General features: G+C 40.9%; 1 protein-coding gene across 1 annotated transcript in view; it reads left to right on the plus strand.

The window, feature by feature from the left end:
* cstf3 (cleavage stimulation factor, 3' pre-RNA, subunit 3) overlaps nt 1-22777 on the plus strand; it is a 97096-nt gene extending 74319 nt beyond the window's left edge. The window contains exons 4-21 of the mRNA XM_067994163.1: nt 2781-2813; nt 3963-4060; nt 4207-4273; nt 4374-4408; nt 4526-4652; nt 6241-6318; nt 6442-6604; nt 7201-7310; nt 9586-9702; nt 9823-9897; nt 10787-10930; nt 11022-11124; nt 13166-13235; nt 14756-14951; nt 17299-17452; nt 17665-17759; nt 19856-19916; nt 22034-22777. Coding sequence (XP_067850264.1) covers nt 2781-2813; nt 3963-4060; nt 4207-4273; nt 4374-4408; nt 4526-4652; nt 6241-6318; nt 6442-6604; nt 7201-7310; nt 9586-9702; nt 9823-9897; nt 10787-10930; nt 11022-11124; nt 13166-13235; nt 14756-14951; nt 17299-17452; nt 17665-17759; nt 19856-19916; nt 22034-22239 — 1932 coding nt within the window. The 3' untranslated portion in view covers nt 22240-22777. The remainder of the gene's footprint in view (nt 1-2780; nt 2814-3962; nt 4061-4206; nt 4274-4373; nt 4409-4525; nt 4653-6240; nt 6319-6441; nt 6605-7200; nt 7311-9585; nt 9703-9822; nt 9898-10786; nt 10931-11021; nt 11125-13165; nt 13236-14755; nt 14952-17298; nt 17453-17664; nt 17760-19855; nt 19917-22033) is intronic.
* The last annotated feature ends 445 nt before the right edge of the window (nt 22778-23222 follow it).

The following is a 23222-nucleotide window of genomic DNA, read 5'->3' on the forward strand; positions in this document are numbered from 1 at the left end:
TCAATTGGGAAGTATTTTCTGCTGGTGGGCAAGATTCTCTATACATTGGGATATTATTGGCTTTCTTTTCTCTTTTGTGCTTTTTTAAAGTATTACAGAAATTTGCTTGTGTGACACTTGATGTGTGACAGACGCGTCTGAAAACTTATGTTTTAATTTTTTTTAAACTCACGGTTATGTGCACTTCAATTGTAAATTCCTATATCCACATTTATAATGGAAACAGCCTATGTAAACTTGTCACCATGTAATTACATCCTCTTGCCAGTGATGGTGCTGTAGCATCCAAGTTTTATGTCTCTCAGCTCCTCAGCCTGTAATGCTGACAATTGTAAACAATTTTACAACACCAAGTTATAGTCCAACGATTTTATTTGAAATTTACAAGCTTTCGGAGGCTTCCTCCTTCCTCAGGTAAATGTCAGGAACTCCTCGAAGCCTACGCATTTATAAATCACAGAACAATACATGGTGATTACAGATAGTCTTTGCGAAATTTCTAAGCTCCAACCAACTGTATGCCTCTGCTTCCCTATAAGTTTTGCTATTTAATTATAAATAATATAAAATCAAAATATTATATAAAAATAAGGATCGAATGTATTACTTTAAAATGGGAACTGAATTACATCTGAATGCCCAGATCTAATTACGTCCAGCCTGCTAACCCTGCCTCACCTGAAGACTACACTTGGTCTTCACTCCCCATGTCCAATGCCATTGGAGATCAACTAGTATAGAAAAAATATATAGATTTGTGCATGGAGGAACTAAGCCAGCTGTCTGTATAAAAGCTAATTGTAAACAATTTTACAACACCAAGTTATAGTCCAGCAATTTTATTTTAAATTCACAAGCTTTCGGAGTCTCCGAAAGCTTGTGAATTTAAAATAAAATTGCTGGACTATAACTTGGTGTTGTAAAATTGTTTACAATTGTCAACCCCAGTCCATCACCCGCATCTCCACATCATGTATAAAAGCTGGGGGGATCTTGGTTTAAGTTAGAGGAGTCAGCCAAGGGCACAGATTTGTCATCTATATGAATTCTATAATCCAGGAAGTGTTGCTCTCCACAGTAGTGTAAGACTTTCACCTAGTCAGTTTGGTCTTGTCTTGTCATGGCTCCCAGATACCACAGTGGTTTCCAAATGCATGGCAGAAGCTAACTTAAATCTTGGCTTGCACAAGGACACCTTCTCCACCGCCAGTCTATGTCAGCCCTCTCAGTGGACATGAGTTCTCCTAGCCGGGAACAGTGGCCATGCATGGTCCAGAATGATACTCCTTTTCTGATAGAGATTGACTTAATAATTCTTTGCTCTTAGCTCTTCTCAAGGGCAATTAGGGATGGGCAATAAATGCTGGCCTTGCCAGCGACGCCCACATCCCATGAGCGAATAAAAAAAACTGAAACAGCTAGTAGTTATTGTTTAGTAACGCCACGGACATAATGCACTCGAGGTTATGACCGTACCCAGGAATATGTTTAAATTTGCACAAAAACCTTTTTGGTTGCAAGACCAATCAGGAGCTGGGAACCCTGTGCCTTGTTGAAATTCCACATTCTTGATGGCTGCAGGGCCGTTTTTTTTAATGTTTATTGTATTAAACCATTCTATCTCTTTGCACACCGCTACATTTCTCATCTCTTCCAAATGGGGAGGTTAGAGAGATCAATCAGATTTAACTTTTATTTTAAAAATGGGAACCTTTAAAAAATGTTCTGCTTTTTAAGGTTGGAATGATATGGGAGGAGCCAACAGGAATTGTGGCATGTTCCATCACTTCCGATTGGGAGAGATCTAATCTAGATAATGTGCAGTGAGCAACAAAACTAACAGGCCAGGGTGTGTGTTCTTGGTGCAGGTTAGAATTGTTTTATTTTCTCAGTGTTCATTTGCGAACTCTAACCTAGTGCAGCTGCACATTTAATGTCTCAGATGAAATATGAAGTTCAATTTTATCTTTAAAAACTGGAGCCAGGTAAATACCAGCTCCTGATCCTACATAGTTATGTCCCAATCTGTGATTTTTAGCTAAGATTCTCAGTATTGTTTTGTGTCCCCGTTGGAATTAAATCCCATCGTAAGATCAACTTGTCATCTGGTAAAATTGAGCAGATCTCCGCTGTAGTGTTTGCAGTGGGAACTGTAAAGGATGGGGTGGAGAAGTGTACTTATTATCTGGTGTGAACTTCATGATGTTTACTAGAACATGTTAGTAGCTAAAGTGAATTGATGAAATACAATATTGACACTCAAATTGTTTTTAAGCATACATGTCATTAAATATAAATAATAGTTGAATTTCAAAGTGCAATGGAGCCTTTTCTTATAGACCACCTGTATGGCAAGACCATCAAACAAATTCAATGATTTTAAATTTGAACCAGTATTGGGGTGGGTCTCTCTTTCTTTCTATCTCCTTCTTTCTCTCGTTCTTTCTCTCGTTCTTTCTCTCTGTACACTGTACAATTTGTTAAAAGTATTTGGGGGAATAAAACAAGTAATCGTTCCTATTTTATGAATAATGACAATAAATGGCTCACTATCACTGTCAATTAAAGGTAATCTGAATCAGTCACACAGATGATTACTATTGACTATATATATATATATTATAATGTTATTGTCGATGTCAAAATTTAACTGTGAGGAGTTTTACTGTATGAGGTACCTGTAACTATAACTGCACTGGAACTTTTGACACCTCTTGTTATGACAGGGTTGCTCTGTACTTGTATAATTTAATGATTGAATCTCTATTTTATTGCTACAGATAAAAGCAAAAAACTACGACAAAGTTGAAAAGGTAAACCAGTTTAATTTTTAATCCCAGTACCCTGCTAGAGGTGGGAGTACCTTATGTTTTGGTTAGTCTGTCAGTGAACCCTAACTTATTAACTTGATAACTTAAAAGTTTTTATAAGCCTTGATGAACAGTGCCCACCTCTTGGAATTTTGATTTTTTTTTTAACGTTGGATGAACCAAGCCCATTAATTTTTACACAGACTAATAACTGACTGACTTCACTCATCACACCCTGGGTTGGTTTTTACACGCACAGTTAGTAATTCAACAACTCTCCTCCACAACAGAAGCACGAGGCTAAACTGGCATTGTCAACAATGCTGAACATTAGTATTGATGTAAGATAAATGTTTTCACACAGTTGATGTAAGCTCTAAACATTTGGAACAGTGGGCTTTTGTAATATATGATGAAATTTGCATATCTATCTCTACCTCTCCTCATCAATGACTTTTCAAAGGGTATTTTGCCGTGGCAAAAATGAATATTTTGGGGGGGGTTTTTTGAAAGGAGAACTTGCTATCATATGGTGGTTTAGCAGAGCAGCACATCATTCGACTAGACTAGGAAGGAGTGGGGTGCAAATTAATCCATGAAAGTTTTCTCATCCATAACACATGGTCTCAGCCCAAGCCATCTGGTAGAAGTGTCAAGCTAGAGACTAGAGGGAGGGCTGCATCACGGGCAAGTTAAATGCAGCATGTTAAAGCAAATAAAGGTCAATTCAATGAGGCTACACGTCTGTTGATAGATTTGACATTTTAGAAGCACCATGAATCAAATGCGCAGACCTCTGCTCCTCGTGCAGAGGTTCAAGAAGGCGGCTCACCACCACCTTCTCAAGGGAAATTAGGGATGGTCAATAAATGCTGGCCTTGCCAGCGACGCCCACATCCCATGAACGAATAAAAAAAAAAAATTTCCAATCCATTCTCCGGTGGAGTCTGACTCCTAGCCAGTAATGTAGCCGTGTCAGATTTACCCTATAAATGCAGCTGCTTTGAACCAGATTGGTAGTGACCTAGCAACAGATCCTGTTGGTCGTGGAGTGATTTATGGTGCCGGAGGACCCAAAGAATGGGAAGAAATATATATATTTAAAAAATTTATTATTCAGAAATGACATTTTTTGCTTTCATTTCTTTGCAGTTGTTTCAGCGATGTCTTATGAAGGTTTTGCATATTGATCTATGGAAATGTTATTTGGCCTATGTACGGGAAACGAAAGGCAAACTTCCTAGTTACAAGTAAGGAATGAATAGCTCAAAAACATTAATGAAATTCTGTAACTTTGCTTTCACCCCAGCTTATATTTTAAATAATTTTAGATTAAAGTATCAAAGGACGAGGTACTCTTTACCGTTCTGTAACATCTTCATTCCGTGCATTCCAGAGAGAAGATGGCTCAAGCATACGATTTTGCTTTGGATAAAATCGGCATGGAGATTATGTCTTATCAAGTAATTCTTTTCATTTTCTCATGAAGCTTTTTTAAAAAGTTTTTTAAATGCATTGTGAACTAGAACTGCAACAATTTTAATAATTATAAATCTTTTACAGATTTGGGTTGATTACATTAACTTTTTAAAAGGAGTGTAAGTATTGGATTTTCTTTTTATCCATTCATTCAGGTATTTTATTTATTTTTATAGCAAAAATCTAAAACGTGTGCTAATTCTGACATACTTACAAACACCTTATCCCTTTGATAGGGAAGCTGTGGGATCCTATGCAGAGAACCAAAGGATAACAGCAGTTCGTCGGGTGTATCAACGAGGCTGTGTCAATCCTATGATAAATATTGAACAGTTATGGCGAGATTATAATAAATATGAAGAGGTAAAAACTTTAGACCCAAATATTACTCTACAGTTAAAGCTGATTTCAGCTGACTGACACTTGTAATTATAGTGCAGAAAATACTGGTTAAGATTATTGTTTGCTTTTTTCCTTTGACAAACTTGATTAATTTCAGTAGATTGTATTATATCTGACGTAGGATTTTCTCGAGCCCAATTTATGATCTGATCTGGCTCAAAACTTGGTAGATTTTTTTGTAGTTTCTCTCTTCTCTTCCAATCTTCGCGCTCATTCTCCAGCAATATCTGAAAAGGCAAGACAGCCTCTCTCTACAGACTTCTCCACAAGCTGTGATATTGGCGCTCCTTTCAGCCAACATGAGGTGCGCTCTGCATGGTTGGGGGGGGGGGGTGGGGGGGAAGGTCTGCCAGCCAATTACGTCCTCTTTCTGACCTGAACAGGGGCATTCCTGTTTAGCCATCCAGTTGAGAACTGTTGGAACCCATCAATATAAGATGGTTACATTTGGATTTCAGGTGGAATCTGTATGGGAGTCGAGTGCTGTACTAATAGAGTTAAGAGGCACCTAACATTGTAGTGTACCAGAACTGTTTTGGGAATCAACACTATGCTTATGTCAGCAAATGCAATTTTATTTTTGTACTCTTTTCTCAGCATTGCAAGGATAGGTCATTTGGATGAAATTCTTCTTCACTATTTTAACAAAGTCCATTCATTTTAAACGGGTCAACAATTTTAGAACAGCAAACACAGGAGTTTCATCTGAACAGGTCAACTCTTTTATTAAAAATGTGCAGGGAGTAACTTTAACCTCTTTACTTTCTGCATACATTTTTCCCAATTCCACTATAGATTTTATTTTATTATCACAATACAACCAGATATCATGTTGTTAGAGTGCCTTAAACAGACTACTGGTACTTATTCTGTTATAAGAGAGCTGCCACTCTCATTAGAAACCATGACTGTAATGTCTTGATTTGTGGCCTGTTTCTCCATGAATGTGCCGTACCAGCTCTATAAAAAGGTAGGATGTGTATATTCCGCCTGACAACTGCTTTAAGTCAATCTCCAGTGCTGTGTGCTAATACTTCATACACATTCGCAACACGCAGGTTTCTGAAGTGACTTGTGAATTGATTTGCTCCTGTCATAGGATGGAAGACATTGATGTAAAGAGAGTAACTGATATTAATAGTGCATGGCATTTCAAGATGGGAAGAAACTTAGAAACATAGAAAATAGGAGCAGGAGTGGGCCATTCGGCCCTTCGAGCCTGCTCTGCCATTCAATATGATCATGGCTGATCCTCTATCTCAATACCATATTCCCGCTCTCTCCCCATACCCCTTGATGCCTTCAGAGCAACGCATTGAGTAAGTTTCATTAATCAAGATTGTTTTAATAAACGTATCATTAGATTAAAAAGCCATGCAGCATCTATATTAATGATTTGTTTTGAAAGCAGCAGCTTTTAGAGAGCTAGTCACTTAGCTTGGAAATTTGCTTAGTAAAAGTGCAACACTGAGGTGCAATTTTAGATGCCAATGTTTTTAATGATGAAAGAAAACACTTAGTTGCAGAGTTATGATCTGTTCCTCCACAGAGCATTAATATCCACCTGGCTAAGAAGATGATTGAAGATCGTAGCAGAGATTACATGAATGCTCGACGAGTGGCAAAGGTATGTGTTTGTGTTTTCCTTCACAATGCTTGCGTCTATGTTGCTGCAAACTAGAAATGTTTTACAAGCCGTGAGTCTGAAATTTTAGAAGTAGATTCTAAAGATTTGTGCCTTTGTACGCAGGAATACGAGACTGTCATGAAAGGTCTGGATCGCAATGCACCATCAGTCCCACCTCAGAACAGCCCACAGGAAGCACAACAGGTGGAGATGTGGAAGAAGTATATCCAATGGGAAAAAAGTAACCCACTTCGTACAGAAGACCAAACACTAATCACTAAACGAGGTGGGACTACTTAACACCACTAGTGCTGGATCTTTTGTAGAAAAATAATTTTGTATTGCACAAAGACAGTCCAAAACAAATTAACTGGTCATTCATCTTGCTGTTTGAGGGATCTTGCTGTGCACAAAATGGATGCCGTGTTTGGTCACTGCACTAAGGCTCTGGAATTCCCTCCCTAAACCTCACCGTCCCTCTGCCCCTCTCTCCTTATTTAAGACGCTCCTTAAAACTACCTCTTTGACCTGTCCTAATATCTCCTTATGTGGCTCGTGGTCAAATTTTGTTTGATAATTGGTCCTGCGAATATCCTTGGGAAGTTTAGCTACGTTAAAGGCATGATATAAATGCAAGTTGTTGTTGCACTTCTAAAATATTCAATTGTCTGTAAAGCACCTTGGGATATCTTAGAAAAACATGACAAGATGCTATATAAATTGGATGTCTTTTTAAACTTAGGAAAGAGGGAAAGAGTTGATAAAAATTCTTTTCGTTAAAAATAGCTATCTGTGAATCAAGAACTATGATAGAGAACATCTACTGTAGAACTGCCATGACATTTATGTAGATTCAGAAGAATTGTATGTGTCTTGTTGCAGTTATGTTTGCCTATGAACAATGTCTGCTGGTTTTGGGACATCACCCTGACATCTGGTATGAAGCTGCCCAGTACTTGGAGCAATCCAGCAAGTTGCTAGCGGAAAAGGGGGTAAGCTGCTACACGGCCAATTATACCAAATAATCAGCACGATTTCTTGAACCTGTAATTGAACCAAATCATAATTAGGAGAATGTGACATACTTTGTATTATGCCTTTGGATACTATAAAATGCCAATTACAAGAGAATTATTTATTGTGCCTAATTAAATGGGTTTTACCTCTGGAGAGTACCTGCAGCAATAATTGAGAATTGTTTTACAGAACTGGTTAAAATTGGCTTCCCTGAGGCCATTGCCTAATAAATTCCGCAGCCAGGAACATGATAATCAACTGCGCAGAAAGTTTTTAAAACCTTATAATTAACACTTGACAGGTCCCGTCTCGCAGCTTGTTGAAAAGCTAACCTGTCGACTACATGTTATGATCAACACTAGTGGGTTATGACTAATGATGTCTGAGTCTCCTTAGCAACTATTATGAATGTTACCTTGTATGTAGCAACTCTGCCCTGGGCTCCTGCCTTCCGATGGTCACCCCCTTCATTCTGGCCTATTCTCTGACTGTCTCCCAACTTGTTCCTTTCCATCGTGTCTCTCGGTTTGTTGGCATCCGCTCCTTTCCTACGGCTGTTTCTTTCTGGCTTCTTCCTTCCTTCCCACTGGATTTCATTCGGAGTTCTCTCATATCCAGTAGCTTGGGACCTGTATACAGTCCCCACCGCTTATAGCAAGCGCGTTTGTGCGTTCTATTCGCGATGGCCGGTATAACAGGGTATGCTTTCTCCGATTTCTCTCTCCAAGTTCACACTGGTACTGTTCCCCGATTCTCCGCCCCCCCCCCCAGTTCACACTGTTACTAATCTCCGAATCCCCCCCCCCACCCCCAAATCATGTTAGCGCTGATCGTTCCCGATTCTCCCATGACCCCCTACCTGTTGTTGCAGAGAAATTGAAACTTTGATGCACGCTGTCAGCAGTAGTTTTTGTAGATCGGGAATTCCCATACAACATGTAGCAGACTCTGGATTCCTGGAGTAGCAGCATCAGGTAGCGGAAGGGGAAAATTGGGGAGCTCCATAGATTTTAATCGCAAATGCCGACACTACATCTGGAACGCAGAAAGCTGTAACGCATACAGAACAGGGGAAGTTAGTGCCCCGGTAGCTGTGTACCTCTGTGAAATCTGCACCAACATTTATTAAGTTATTGATCAGGAATTGTAGAAATCTATGAAGCCTAGAAATTGCCATTAGCGTAAAGCATTTTGCTGGTGGCAATTATGCAATATTATTTGTGGAATAGCCTCTTAATTTGAAGGCACTTTGTCTTATCGAACAAGATCTTGATTCTTGCATTCAGTGCACCTTAACGAGGTGCGATCTAGTGAGTAAGCACAGCTATTCCTGACCAAAATAAACGGCGCACTTAGACGCTGTAACCGGCAACTGTCAAAGTAATGTTATTGCAAATGGAAATGGTTATCGCCTTTTTGGCTGATCTAAGCGACTGCCTGTTTTAAACGTGGACATTTTAAGTGGTGGGGATTGTAATTACAGTCTGAACTGCAGTGACATGTGACCTGGTCAGCATCATTGATTATATTAATGGTATTATTTGCGACTGGACATCATAGATACCGAAACAGCTATTTCACACAGTAACCAACTTCAATATTTTTGTTCATTAAATTTACCAAGAATGACCATATCTGCCATAAGCCAAAATATAGTCTTCAAATCCCTCCATAGCCTCACCTCTCCCTATCTCTGTAACCTCCTCCAGCCCTACAATCCTCTGAGATCTCTGCGCTCCTCCAATTTTGGCCTCCTGTGCATCCCCGATTTTAATTGCTCCACCATTGGCGGCCATGCCTTCAGCTGCCTAGACCCTAAGCTTTGGAATCCCCTCCCTAAACCTCTCCGCCTCTCTCCTGCTTTAAGTCGCTCCTTGAAACCTACTTCATTGACCAAGCTTTTGGACGCCTGTCCTAATACCTCTTTATGTGGCTCGGTGTCAAATTTTGTTTGATAATGCTCCTGTGAAGCGCCTTGGGATGTTTTAATACATTAAAGGCGCTATAAAAATGCAAGTTGTTGTTCCAACCAAGCAGTAGTTAAAAAAAAAATCATAATGTGCCCGACAACCTACTTGTTTATGTTGTGTCATAGACATGGTTTATTTTTCATAACCCTGACATATATCTTCTACACTGACATTTCCTGATTTTTTTTTTGTGCGTACGGATCTTTCAAATTCCCGTTGTGCAGAATGATCGGTGAAGATTCATTTGGGGAGCTTTTGTAATAAGTACATTTTATGGCAGGACATGAACAATGCGAAGCTGTTCAGCGATGAGGCTGCAAACATTTACGAGAGGGCCATCAGCACTTTGTTAAAGAAGAACATGCTGCTTTACTTTGCTTACGCGGATTATGAAGAAGTGAGTAGAGATTGCGTTGTACTCTAGTATATAAAACGCATGCTGTCTTAATCTTTGCTTCCTGCTCCGTGTCATATTTTACTAGTACAGTTAATGGGAACGCTTCTGCTTTTTTTTAAGAGTCGGATGAAATATGAAAAGGTACACAGCATATACAATAGACTCTTGGCTATTGAAGATATCGATCCAACGTTGGTGAGAGTTACTTTTGTTTATTCTAAGTTCAGGAATAACAATACTGGCCTATATAAATGTATAGATATATTTTCTTAATATATCAATAGTCCACTCCATATTAATTTAGAGATTTATGAGAAGTGGGATGGAGATGGGGGAAATTATAAAGTCCAGGCTGGAAGTTGGAAGGAGAGTAGTATCCTCTTTTGGCTGGAGAAGGAGGGTAGGAATATAGGAAGGAACATAGGAACAGTAGTGGGCCATTCAGCCCCTCGAGCCTGTTCCGCCATTCAATTAGATCATGGCTGATCTTAACTCCATTTACCCGTCTTGGTTCCATATCCCTTAATGCCCTTATGTAACAAAAATCTATTGTAGTAGTGTTGAACACTTAACAAACTTGTATTCTTATTTAATTATGTCCATTAATTTCCTTTATTTTTTTGAACTTCTCCCTACCCCCCACAGATTTGTATATTAACGCTCACTGTGACTTTAGAGATACAGTAGCTACTGCACACTTCCTCCATTGCCACCAGTGTTCTGGTACCTCACCCAGGTAACAATTCTTCATATCTGAGCCGAGACAGAGACTGTCGGTGGGCTATCTAACCTTGGGGTGCATCACGCTCAATCCTGTACTTCCATGATTTCCAGCAGGGATTACTGGGCAGCAATCTGTAGTGGGAACCTGAGCAGATTTTTTCCACTCCTCCCTTCCCTAATCTGGGAACATTGAGGACAATTCTTAGTGCCTCCCATGGCAGAGATTAGTCAAATTCGCACAGGCTAGGAGTGAGCACAGAACCTTCCTGGTTCCGGATCAGTCAAATCCGGTAATGTTAAACTGAGAAGCATGTGATTTATTTATACACATATATATAAATGGTTTTTGTTTGTATTGAAGGTTTACATCCAATACATGAAATTTGCACGGAGAGCAGAGGGTATCAAGTCTGGCCGATCCATTTTTAAGAAAGCGAGGGAAGATGCGAGAACACGCCATCATGTCTATGTGTCTGCTGCACTCATGGAGTACTACTGCAGTAAGGTGTGCTTTCTAGTCCTGTCCCGATGTTCACAGCTCTGCAAATTTATGATGAGACTCCCAATACGTAACTCCTTTCACCATTCCATTTCAGGACAAGGCGGTAGCCTTCAAGATATTTGAGCTGGGTTTGAAGAAGTATGGGGATATTCCAGAATATATATTGGCTTACATTGACTACCTTTCTCATCTTAACGGTAAGAACTTTATCCAGTTTACATTTATCAACAGGTGTCAGTCGTTCTTCAGACGTGAATTAGGCGTTGACAAATGTGCCTGTTTTGATAATTGCGTTGCAACAGGTTGGTTAATTATATACTGTGTGAGGTCTATTTCAGTAGTGTCAGCTCCTGCAGCCGACTGCAACCCGAAATCGAGCCTATCTGTATTGGTTGGGTCTTCCCGTCGATCCCAGCAAGTTTCACCTTGCAGCCAGCTGCAGTAGGCCTGCAGGCCAAGAGCACAGGTTTTGCAGAGCATAAAAGCTGTACAATCGTCATGACTAAAAATGGAAAAGAGAATTGTTTTTTTAGTGTTTTTCTTTAGTGAGCAGTCTTCCCCTGCATCACTGTAGAGTAATAGTTTTAAGCAATAACTACAGCAAGGTGCATTGTATAGCACCTTTAACGTAATAAAGCTGTCCCAAACTAGGAGAAAGTCGACCAAGTGATAAAGGATTTAGAGAGATGGCCAAAGGCAGAGTCAAAAAAGGTAGATTTGAGGCAGCTTTATAATGACGGAGAAGGAGGCAAGGCAAAGAGCTTCAAGGGGAGACTTCCAGAGGGTGGGGGTAAGACAGCTGAAAGTTGTGACACCGTGAGGAACAGTGGAGCGATAGATGCATAGGAGCCCAAGGTTAGAGGATCGCAGGGTGTAGGATGGGACAGAGGGTTAGAGGAGGCTACAGAGCTAGGGTCGGTCGAGGATGTGAAACAGTTTGCAAACGAGGACAATGATTTTGAATTTGGTGTATTGGAAAACGGAGAGAGAATGGAGGTCACCAAGGACAGGGGATAAGGAGTGAAGCCTAGTAACGAAGACATGGATAAAGGTTTAATTGGTGGAGGGGGTGAGATAGGGCAACATGGCAGAAGTGGAAGTGTGTGGTCATAGTGATGGAACAAGATTTGGATTTGAAGCTCAGCTCTGGGTTGAATGAGACACTGACTGGTTTAGCTTAAGTGAGAAGCTGGAGAGGGGATAGAGTCTAGAACAAGGGTACAGATTATTTGGCAGGCACCAAATAAGGTGGCTTTGATCTCCCCAATGTACAGCTAGAAGAGGTTCTGGCTCATCTATGACTTGATATCAAATAGGCAGTTTGACAACACAGGGGTGGTTGTGGAACCAAAGATGGTGTTGGACAGTTAGAGCTTGGGTTCATTGACATCCACGTGGAAAGTGACCCCATGTCTGCAGATGTTTCCCAAGAGGCAGCACGTAAACGAGGAAAGAAAGGGGATCGAGTATGGATTCTTGAGGTACTCTTGGGGTGATTGAGAGAGGCCAGGAGCAAAAGCTGCTACGCTGGCTCAAATGGGACAAGTGGGATTGGAATCCTTTACATTACACTGGTGCAGAATGTACAATAAACTACACCAGATCGACAACAGCTCTTAATTCACAAATCCTCGTTCGATAATAGGGAGAGAAAACTGACACAAAAGCAAATAAATGGAGGCCCACCATACTGATCCCCGTTTTAGGCGTGGACCAGACTGACAGGAAGTATAAACAGCAGCTTTTCTGTGTAGGGAATATATCCATAGATGCAATGATATGGTATTTGGGTGTGTCACCACTTTATTGCAGTTGAGAGCTGCAAATAGCACAACATTTGTTAACCTGCTCAGACAGAGATCTAATAGAGCATTCAATAGTGATCCTAAAAGCCAAAGATGGGTTCAAACATGACGTTAATCTGGAAATTATTTTTAAAATGTCCCTCTGAGCCTTTACTCTGAAAGGAAGACATCCTTTCTTCCTTTAGATTAGGCCATAAAAAGTTGCTTCAAAAGAGAAACATTAAAAAAGCTTGGTGAGTGAGCAGACCCAGTGGGATTAAACTAGGCAGCTCATGTGGAGTAAAACTCTGCTACAGACTTGATGGGCTAAATGACGTCTGTGTGTGTGTGTATATATATATATATATATATGGGGTGGGAAATGAAAGGATGAAGAGTACTGACACAGTCTCACCACAGCAGCTTGTTTAACAGCATTTTGTCTACGTTTCAGAGGACAATAATACCAGAGTTTTGTTTGAACGCGTGCTGACATCCGGATCTTTACCGCCAGAGAAATCGGGGTAATATTTCCCATCCATAAACATTAAATCAGCATGTAAAAAGTCAAATGTTTTAAAATGCTTTTTAAAAAAAAGTCTGATTTTCTCGTAGTGAATTTAATGTCAGTTTTATCAGCGAATGATTTTATAAAAGTTTTCTTTCAAGTTTTTTTTTGGAAAAACATTCTTTTGATTATGTCATGCAAAAAGTTTACTTGCTTTCTCCAGTCGTGGTTCAGTATGTTGTAATATAAAGTGTTCAATACTTGCAAGTACAGTCCACTCCTCTTAATTCAAATTATCTGATAATTCAAATCTTTTTAGCGCTAAACAGAAATGACTGAATTAGCGAGAGTAGACTGTGTACGTATCCTGAGGGTCATAATCAGTTCGATACTCTGGGATGGATAACCGATGACCGGCCCATCCATGGTCATTCCTAGTTGGGTCTTGGACTAATTCCCACTGGTTTCAAGTTTCTATGGAGCAATCAGAATAAACAGTTCAAACAGTAAATGATAATTCAGAGTAAAATGTCATTGCCAAGGTGCAGCAGTAGACGAGTTTCACTTATTTAATTTCAAAGAAGCTTTTCCTCCTCTTCAGTGTGACTGTTCTGTGCTGCCGACAATCACTGAGGTCAAATTCTGACACTTCTCATTACCGTCGTCTCTCTGATTGCACCCTGCTGTTGTGCCACCTAATGTGCCAAAGGGAAAAAGTTTCCCCCAGGAAGTTTTTAAAAATTTAATTCCTTAGAGTAGATGGAGAGAAACTGTTTCCACTGGCAGGATGGGCGGTAAGCAGAGGACACAGATTTAAAATAATTTGCAAAAAAGCCAGGAAGGAGATGAGGAGAATTTTTTTTTTACGCAGCGAGTTGTAATGATCTGGAATGCACTGCCTGAAAGGGCGGTGGAAGCAGATTCAATAATAATTTTCAAAAGAGAATTGGATATATACTTGAAAAGGAAAAATTTACAGGGCTGTGGGGAAAGAGCAGGGGAGTGGGACTAATTGGATAGCTCTTTCAAAGAGCCGGCACAGGCACGATGGGCCGAATGGCCTCCTTCTGTGCTGTGTGATTCTATAAGTTTTTATTCAAACATTTTAAGTAACAATGGGTGCAGATTGTTAATACTGGTCTAGTGTTTAGTCAAATTTGTCATGATTGCAAAAAAACAAGAGTTTTGTAATTTCCAAGACACGTATTCGAAGGGGAGAATTGAAGACCGGGCAGTGGTGTAAACGACTTGACATGGTGTAATTTCTAGTGGGGTGATAGCTGAATTCTGCTGCCAGCATTGCCTCTGCCATGGTCTTTGCTGGAATTTTAGATATGCTGCCAGAAAAACACACCCAGCAATCCCTTGCTTTCTGCTAACAGTATTAGAGAGCTGCTATAGCTGTGTGTATTTCCAACACACTTTGGTGAAAAGGTGCCAAAAGGCACTGAGGAATAAGCAGGAAGCTCACAGAGAGTTATATTATAAGCACACTAATTCTAGTTTTTCCCCTTATTGCCCCTGTCAAAATTACAGAGAAATCTGGGCGCGATTTCTGGCTTTTGAAAGTAACATTGGGGACCTAGCCAGTATCCTGAAAGTGGAAAAGAGGAGGTTTGCAGCTTTTAAGGAGGAATATGAAGGAAAGGAAACAGCCTTACTAGTAGACAGATACAAGTTCATGGACCTGTTTCCCTGTTCAAACAGTGAACTTAAAGCTCTTGGATATAAGGTATGTATTTTCCTCTGTTGTGTATCTTATGACATGGAAAGTTAGTTCTGAGCATATGAAATTGATGGGCAGGTATAGACCAGCTGGTTCATCAAGCCTGCCCCACACCCATGATAGCTGGAGCAATCACAACTAATCACTTCCTTACACTACCTTAAGTTGTGTCTCTTAATTTGAAGTGATTTGGGAAAGCGAAGCTACATAATATTCCTTTTCTGCACTCTGACACGTGTCAAGATGTGTTTATCTTCACTTTTTCCCTTAACGTTGGCATCAGTTGTGCTGTTCTTGCAATTGAGGTTTTGTTTCACAACTATGCCAGCTGGCCCCGATATAGAGCAACGTTTGATTCAGAATTTATTAACGTCATCAAACCCAGGGCCTGCTGGTTTGTTTGGCCCAGCTACACTCAGAATAAACTTGTTGAGCCCTCAGAGGAACTATTCTGGTGCAAATTTTTTATCATTGCAGTTATTTGAGATCATCAGAATCATTTTTACCTTTAGAACAAGTCCAAGCAAGGTATAATGGTAAATCAGACCTTGCTCTTATAATGCCTACCTACCACCATCTCATCATTTAAATGTCTATAAATGGTACTCCAAACTTGGAATACAAGCAGGATTGATCAGTCATCAATGGAGAAAGAATGCAAAAGAAGAAGGCTAACATTTCAGGATTTCAGACTATGATTCCACAGGGGACCTTGGTGTAATATATGTTCAAAATGCTACCATTGAGCTAAAGTTAGCTCTCATGGGTTAATTTCACAGGATAGCGGGTATATATTAAGTTTCAGACAGGGTGTCTGAACCAGCACCCTTCAGGCAATGAAAGATAATTTGACATACCAGCAACCCAAGACTTCATCTTCTGCCCCTTCCACTTCCTCATCTATATGCTATCCCTTGGCAACATGGTCCATAAATATGGGGTATGCCTCCGGATGACACCCAATTTACTACCCCCCCACTACCCTTGACTCCATTGCTGCCACCGTGCTATCTATTTACCCTGAAAAAGCCAGAACTTACCAGCTGTGCATCATCAAGATGGGAGTCATCTTGTTTGGCTCTTGCTAGAAATTTTGCACATTTTAGTCCCATTTCTAACCCCTTCCTACCTTGGCTGTATAGTCAGGTTAAACCCCACAATACTTAATCCCAGTATCCTGTTTGACCCTTGGCTAAACTTCAAACCCCACATCAGCTCTATCACCAAGAATATCTATTAATACCTGTACAACACTGCCTGCCTATGTCCTTATCTAGCCCCCACCACCATTAAAACATTATCTTTCATCACCTCATGCTTTGATTGCTCCAACGCTCTCCATGTTGGCCCCCTGAACACCAAACTACATAAACTCCAGTCACCCTCTACCCTCTCAGGTGGACATAAAATATCCCATCGCATTATTTTGAAGAGGAGCAGCGGAGTTCTCCCCGGTGTCCTGACCAATATTTATCCCTCAACCAACATCACTGAAGAAGAGATTATCTGGTCATTATCACATCACTGTTTGTGGGACCTTGCTGTGTGCAATTAGCTGCCGCGTTTTCTACATTGCAACAATGACTACACTTCAAAAATACTCGATGGTTATAAAGCGCTTTGGGACATCCTGAAGTCATGAAAGGCGCTATATAAAAGCAAGTCTTTTTTAAATTTCTTTCATCCTATCCCGTACTAAGTTCTGCACTACCACTCTTACCCCAAACCTCACTACATCGACTACACCGCAGCTTCCACCTTCTGCTCTTCTCACTCGGATCTACTGTACATCCCACATTCACTGCACCTTACCATCAACGGCAGAGCCTCCAGCCGCCCCACCCCTTGCATCTTAGGACTCCTTCCTTGAACTCCTCCGCCTTGCCACTGTTCCCTCCACAATAAAAAGCCTCTTCGAAAACTACCACTGACTGTGTACTTTCAGTCATCTACTGTAACTTCACTCCCATTCCTTGCTCAGTGTTCTCCGATCTCCTGCTGTAAAACACCCTTGGTATGTTCATTACATGACAGGACTAATAGAAGTATTTTAATTGTACGTTTACACACGGCCACAGAAGAAGGAAACTGCCAGGGACTTGCAGACAGTTTACTAGAGATTTGTAAACTAATTTAAAGTGGTGTTACTCCTGGGGCGGGGAACCAGCTTTCTAGTTTGGAATCGCAACCTCGACTGTTAAGACTAAAACTTTGACCTATTGTCTTCTAAATATTGCTACTCGACATAAAATCTTCGAGTTCAAATTATCAGGAAAAAAAAGCAGACAAAACAATGTTTGCAATATTCTGTTGGAATTGTCCATACTAAATAAAAATATTTCCCTATTTCCAGGATGTATCCCGTGCCAAAATAACTGCCATAATCCCAGACCCCGTAGTAACTCCTTCAGCCGTAGCCATAATGAAGGACGAAGTCGACAGAAAGCCGGAGTATCCGAAACCTGACACTAACCAGATGATACCTTTCCAGCCCAGACATTTAGCTCGTAAGTATAGTCTGATGTTGGTTTGCAGTTGCTGATAATGGATTTTAACGTGGCCAGATATTTGGTTAAAACATTTAATTATTGAGTACTTTTGTTAACACTGTCATAGTAAATAGCAAGCTGGAGTGTCCATGGTGTATTATTTAAGTAGCTTTACTGCTGTAACACTTTGAGCACTAAAGGAATACTCACATTGTTTGTTCTTTGCACAGCTCCTGGACTCCATCCTGTCCCCGGCGGAGTGTTTCCGGTACCTCCAGCTTCTGTGCTACTTATGAAACTGTTACCACCGCCAACTTGTTTCCAGGTAAGTACAGTGGCCTTTTTCAGCAACGCCAAGCTCAGGCAGGGTCATTTTTGACTTTGGACGACTGTGTAAAACGGGCGATATGGGACCAGCCTGTTATTCATGTCTCCCCTATTCTCCTTCCCATTGACTTCATTCGGGAGAGATATATAACAGGTGACTGATCTGATATCACCCCTTTAACATTGTTGCCTAAAGTCAAAATGACGCCCAACGATTCAGTGGTACTCCCTCCTACCCCCCCGCCCCAACCGGCCGTAAGGTGAGGTACTGGCTGTGCTTGCAATCTAGACGTTGGTCTTTGTTTCCAAAACCTGCCCACCCACTTATGGCCATTTCCACCAATTGCTTATCACCGCAAACTGCAAGCAGAACCTTTACACTGTGAGATTCTTGTCTTGTGATCTTGCAGCAGGAGTGTCCAGACTTCATCTTTGTGGACAGAGCCTGACAGCCTCATGGGAGGTTTAAGTCCGTGCTCCCATCCATATATCTCGGGTTACTGACACTATCGGATCTTGGTGTTCTAATTCAGGATTTATCCACCATTGCTAAAAAAAACCAAGCCTTTCCAAATCTGCGGGCCCACAAAATTCAAACAGGACAAAGCAGCAAATAAAAAAACAATCAAACGAAGCACTGAGTAAGGCTCATCGGTCAGGAGGTTGGAGCCCCTGGGATTTAGTCCACACACCCTGTCTTACAGGTTCACCGAGAGTTCCAAATTTACAACTTGTCCATCCTGCTCAGATCAGATAATGTTAAGACTTTGGATTTAATGCTATTTTAAAAAAATATTGCTTCCTCCTCCCTCTTCTCCTCCTCAAGGTGATAATTCATCCTGCAGCACAGTTGCAGCGACACCTGTGGCCCCTCCACTCACTCCCCCACCAGCGACCATTCTTTGCGTGCAAGTCTGGACGACGAGTGTTAGCAAGCTGTTGGACCGTGTGGGTCATTGCAGCAGATCCTGATCCTGTCCTTCCCTGATGTCCACCCATGTGCACTCTCTCCAGCAGGGACCACTGAGCAGTGATAAGGAATGTGCATCTTGAGTGAGATTCTCCCCCCACCCCTCACCTTCCTTACCCAGGGGTGCTGAGGCAAGTTGTAGCACCTGTTGCCCAGCTGAGATTAATTAACTCTGCAAAGACTAGGGATCGAACCTGGAATTATTGCTTTCACATTAGCTATTATCTTTTTGCTTCTTGTGAAAACTATAACATTAATATGCTACAGCGTTAATGGAGAGAACGGATATATGGATGTAATATTGGACCAAATAACATACTCAATAACACCATAAACGCATTTTGCAATATACCACTAACCTGCATTCTGTTTATACAGTGAGGTTACCTCCCTATCTCTGTCACCTCCTCCAGCCCTACAACCCTCCGAGATCTCTGCGCTCCTCAAATTCTGGCCTCTTGCGCATTCCCGATTTTCATCACTCCACTGTTGCCGGCTGTGCCTTCAGCTGTCTAGCTCTGGAATTCCCTCCCTAAACCTCTCTGCCTCTCTAACTCTCTCTCCTCCTCTAAGATGCTCCTTAAAACCAACCTCTTTAACCAAACTTTTGGTCACCTGTCCTAATATCTCCTTATGTGGCTCGGTGTCAAAAGTTGTTTGATAATCGCTCCTGTGAAGCGTCTTGGGACTTTTGCTACGTTAAAGCGCTATATAAACGCAAGTTGCTGTTACATGCTAGTGGTTTATTCTTGGGAGTATAGGGGTGTGCATTTTGTGATACAAGAAAGGCTAGAACAAAGTGCCAGGGAACACAGTGGGGCTGGTGATATGGTCCTAGCACAGCACCACTGAACTGTCGCTCCTTGGGAGCTCCACCACCCGCCTGTGCAGAAATGAACTGAACTTGCGTTTTGTCTCGTGTACATGTTTGAAAATGAGAATATGTTCTAGCATTGAGTCCATTACAAGTCTTTCACTGGCACAAACAAATGTGAGGCAGAATTTGATGCAAACAGTGGCTATTCATAGTCAGCATTTTCTTTCTTAAAGACTGAACTAACAGTTACGTGTATCACAGTATTTGCAATGTACAGTGATTATATTTGGAATCTTCCTTTCCACAGGGGCCATTTGTTCAAGTTGATGAACTAATTGAAGTTTTGAGAGGCTGCCAGTTACCAGATAGTAAGTGATGTTTCTTCGCTGAATCTTCATAGTCTGTATTCTAAATAGAATGGGGATGTTCACAACACGCATTAAGCAATGCTCCTGGCCTTGAAATTGCACCATGGGATACTGGCACACGAATCCTTAACACTTCCGTCTGAAATTGTCTGCTTGTTTGAAATTCCTCATTCTGCTATTTTAGTGCAAACATTAGCCTATTTAAAATAAATGGCAGAGAGGAATTTCAAACAAGCAGGTTAAGCATTTGTACACTACTACCCTACAGTCTGATTCCAAGGCCTTTGCATTTTTTAAAATATGATTTAAAATTATATGAATTATGATAGATGGCAATGTGAATATAGAGAAGTTTCCAATAAGAATTGTTTATTCTAAAACTGCGCACAGGCATGAAATCAGCCGAGTCCTATCATTTTTTTTTAAAGGCCACTTAACCTATCATCTTCAAACATATTCTGTAGAAGTAAATTAGCAAAAGTGAACGATATTAGTACAAACCCGTTTTGGTTAAACTGATCAGGGGCCGATTTCCCTCCTCCCCCACCCCAGGTTGTTTCCCCTGGCTGGAGAGTGTAGAAACTGGGGGCCATAATCGCAGGATATGGGGTCGGCCATTTAAGACTGAGGTGAGAAGGAATTTCTTCACTCAGAAGTTTGTGAATCTTTGACATTCTTTACCCCAGAGGGCTGTGGATGCTCAGTCGTTGAGTATATTCAAGGCTGAGATAGATAAATTTTTGGACTCTAGGGGAATCAAGGGATATGGGGATCGGGCAGGAAAGTGGAGTTGAGGTCGAAGATCAGCCATGACCTTATTGAATGGCGGAGCAGGTTCGAGGGGCTGTGTGGCCTACTCCTGCTCCTATTTCTCATGTTCTTACGTTCTTAGCACTGGACGAGAGCAGCACACCCAGAGTTAAATTCAGACCTCTGTAAAATACACTGATTTTTGGGAAACAAATTGGCTACAATTAATCTAGAAACCTACTTCATCTTTTATGGTTTTCATCAAGTTGTTCATTATATTGTGTTATTTGGGAACATTTATTAAAAACCCAAGTCCCAGGCTGCCCCTTTAATTCACATCAGAAGTCATTGAAATTACCATTTCTTCACTCCTTTGTTCTGGTGCATTAAAAAGTATATAGGGAGTGAGCAGTAGGATGGGATTAAACTAGGTAGCTTGTGACAAAAAACACTGGCACAGACCTGATGGGCTGAATGGCCTGGTTCTGTACTGTTAACGTCCTGTGCTTTTCAATCAGTAATTTTTCTCTGTAATCTATTTTAGGTGCAAGGTGAAGTTTTTTGTAAGCCATTACTTCATTTCTTGCAAATGATCCATTAAGTATCTTGTCACAACAAATCACTTGGCACCACCTTGGTTCCTGATCTACCATGCCTCACCTGGTCAATTTGGGCCCAGACTAGTTCTGCTCCACGTTTCAAAGACCGTTGAATGTTAATGAGGAAGATCATTTTTATGGCATATAATCTTAACATTCTTGGGCATGAGAGAGAAAGTTTGTTCTCCAGGGGAGCCTCCAAGGATAACTGGTGGTTAGAAAACCTAATCTATGTTGGCCAGAGGGAAACAAAGTAAATAACTGTTGCTCCTTCCGACTAAAACTTAGCAGATCTACAACTCAACCAAAAAGAGGTAAAAAAAAATGCCAATTCACATTGGCAACGGGAGCCTTGTGGTGTCGTCTCTTTTGGGGTATACTGATGCAGAATTTTCGTAGATTACTGATTTCTCACTGCCGCAAACTAGCAATTTACTATCTGAATCTCCAGCCTCTTTGGAACAGAACCTGTCTGTTGAGGGTTCGTTTGTAGGGAATGAATCTTTCGCTTGTTTCAGTTAGAACAGTGAAGACTGAATCTGTGTCTGTCTAGCAGTGCTGCTTGTGATGCACATGAGGTAGGACATGTCGGGATGTACATAAAAACTACAGGTTCCTGTCAGCATCATCTTGGTGCCCAAGACGTGAAAGTGCCTGGTACTTTATTTCCATAGGAAACACGCATACGGTAAAGATTGTACCTGGATGGCGGCTTTCCCACTCATGAAAAGAATAGGTTTATTAAACTCTGCCATTTACTTTTTCTAGCTGTTGAACAAGCTATTGAGCTGATCACCGGTGGCCAGCCTGAAACAGTCATTGAAGGAAATGGACCTATAGAAAACGACGCAGTGATGAAAAAGCCTCTGAAGAGGGCCGCAAATGAAGATTCTGATGAAGAGGAGGAAAAAGGAGCTGTGGCACCTCCCGTGCATGACATTTACAGAGCACGTCAACAGAAACGAGTCCGATAAACTAGTCCGTTACCGACTGTTTCGAAGAACTGAATTTGTCATTCTTAAAATGTCGAGACCATGAGCTATGTCTTCTTCACTTGCCGGTGGAAATGAGACTGTGCTTTCACTGTTGTGCCTCATTTGGGTGAAAAAAAAATGGATAAAACCTTGTTTCTTCTACGAAAATTTCATTTTTCAACATGCTCTCGTTTGAGCAGAATAAAAAGTTTGGTCTTGAATGCCAGGCACCGCGTGTGCACACCGTGCAAACATTTCAACTGCGATCTCGTTCCGTGCAAGTCTGCTGTTACGATGCAACTTGTGAATCTTTGTGATTTTGTTTTATTTGTCAGTTTCATTTTTTTTTAAAAACTGGATGGTGCAAATGCGAGGGAAGGTATTTTAAAATCCCACAAAGTTAAAACGCCACAGTCCTATTGTGTCATGTGGTTTCCTGCCAAGTCTCATTTTACCATTATTTATGGCAAACTGTTTCCTTTTGTAATTTGACAGCCTGAACACAATCTTTGTAATAAAGAGATAAAATGCATTTAAACTCGGACCCTTATTTTTATGCATTTATGCCATCTTCCTCTCATCAAAGCGCTCTCACCCCTGTGGAAAAGTTCTGTGTCCCATTTTGTTTTTTTTTAAAAATCACCATTGCCTGAAAGAGTGGTGGAATAGTAACTTTCAAAAGGGAACTGGATATATACTTAAAAAGGAAGAATTTGCAGGGCTATAGGGAAAAGGGGAGTAGGACTGATCAGATAGCTCTTTCAGAGAGCCGGCACAGGCACGATGAGCCGAATGACCTCCTTCTGCACTGTATGATTCTATGGAGGGCTTGGATTCTTAATGTGCAAGCAAGAATATTGTTTTTCTTTGTTACTTTTAATCCAGTGTTTGAAAGAAATATTTTTTACCCTCAACAGATTAGTGTTACTGTACCTATTAGTACCTACCTATTAGATGCTATGTTTCGTCCATACAGCTCAGTT

Source organism: Heptranchias perlo, chromosome 12, assembly GCF_035084215.1.
Source record: "Heptranchias perlo isolate sHepPer1 chromosome 12, sHepPer1.hap1, whole genome shotgun sequence".
Lineage (NCBI taxonomy): Eukaryota > Metazoa > Chordata > Chondrichthyes > Hexanchiformes > Hexanchidae > Heptranchias > Heptranchias perlo.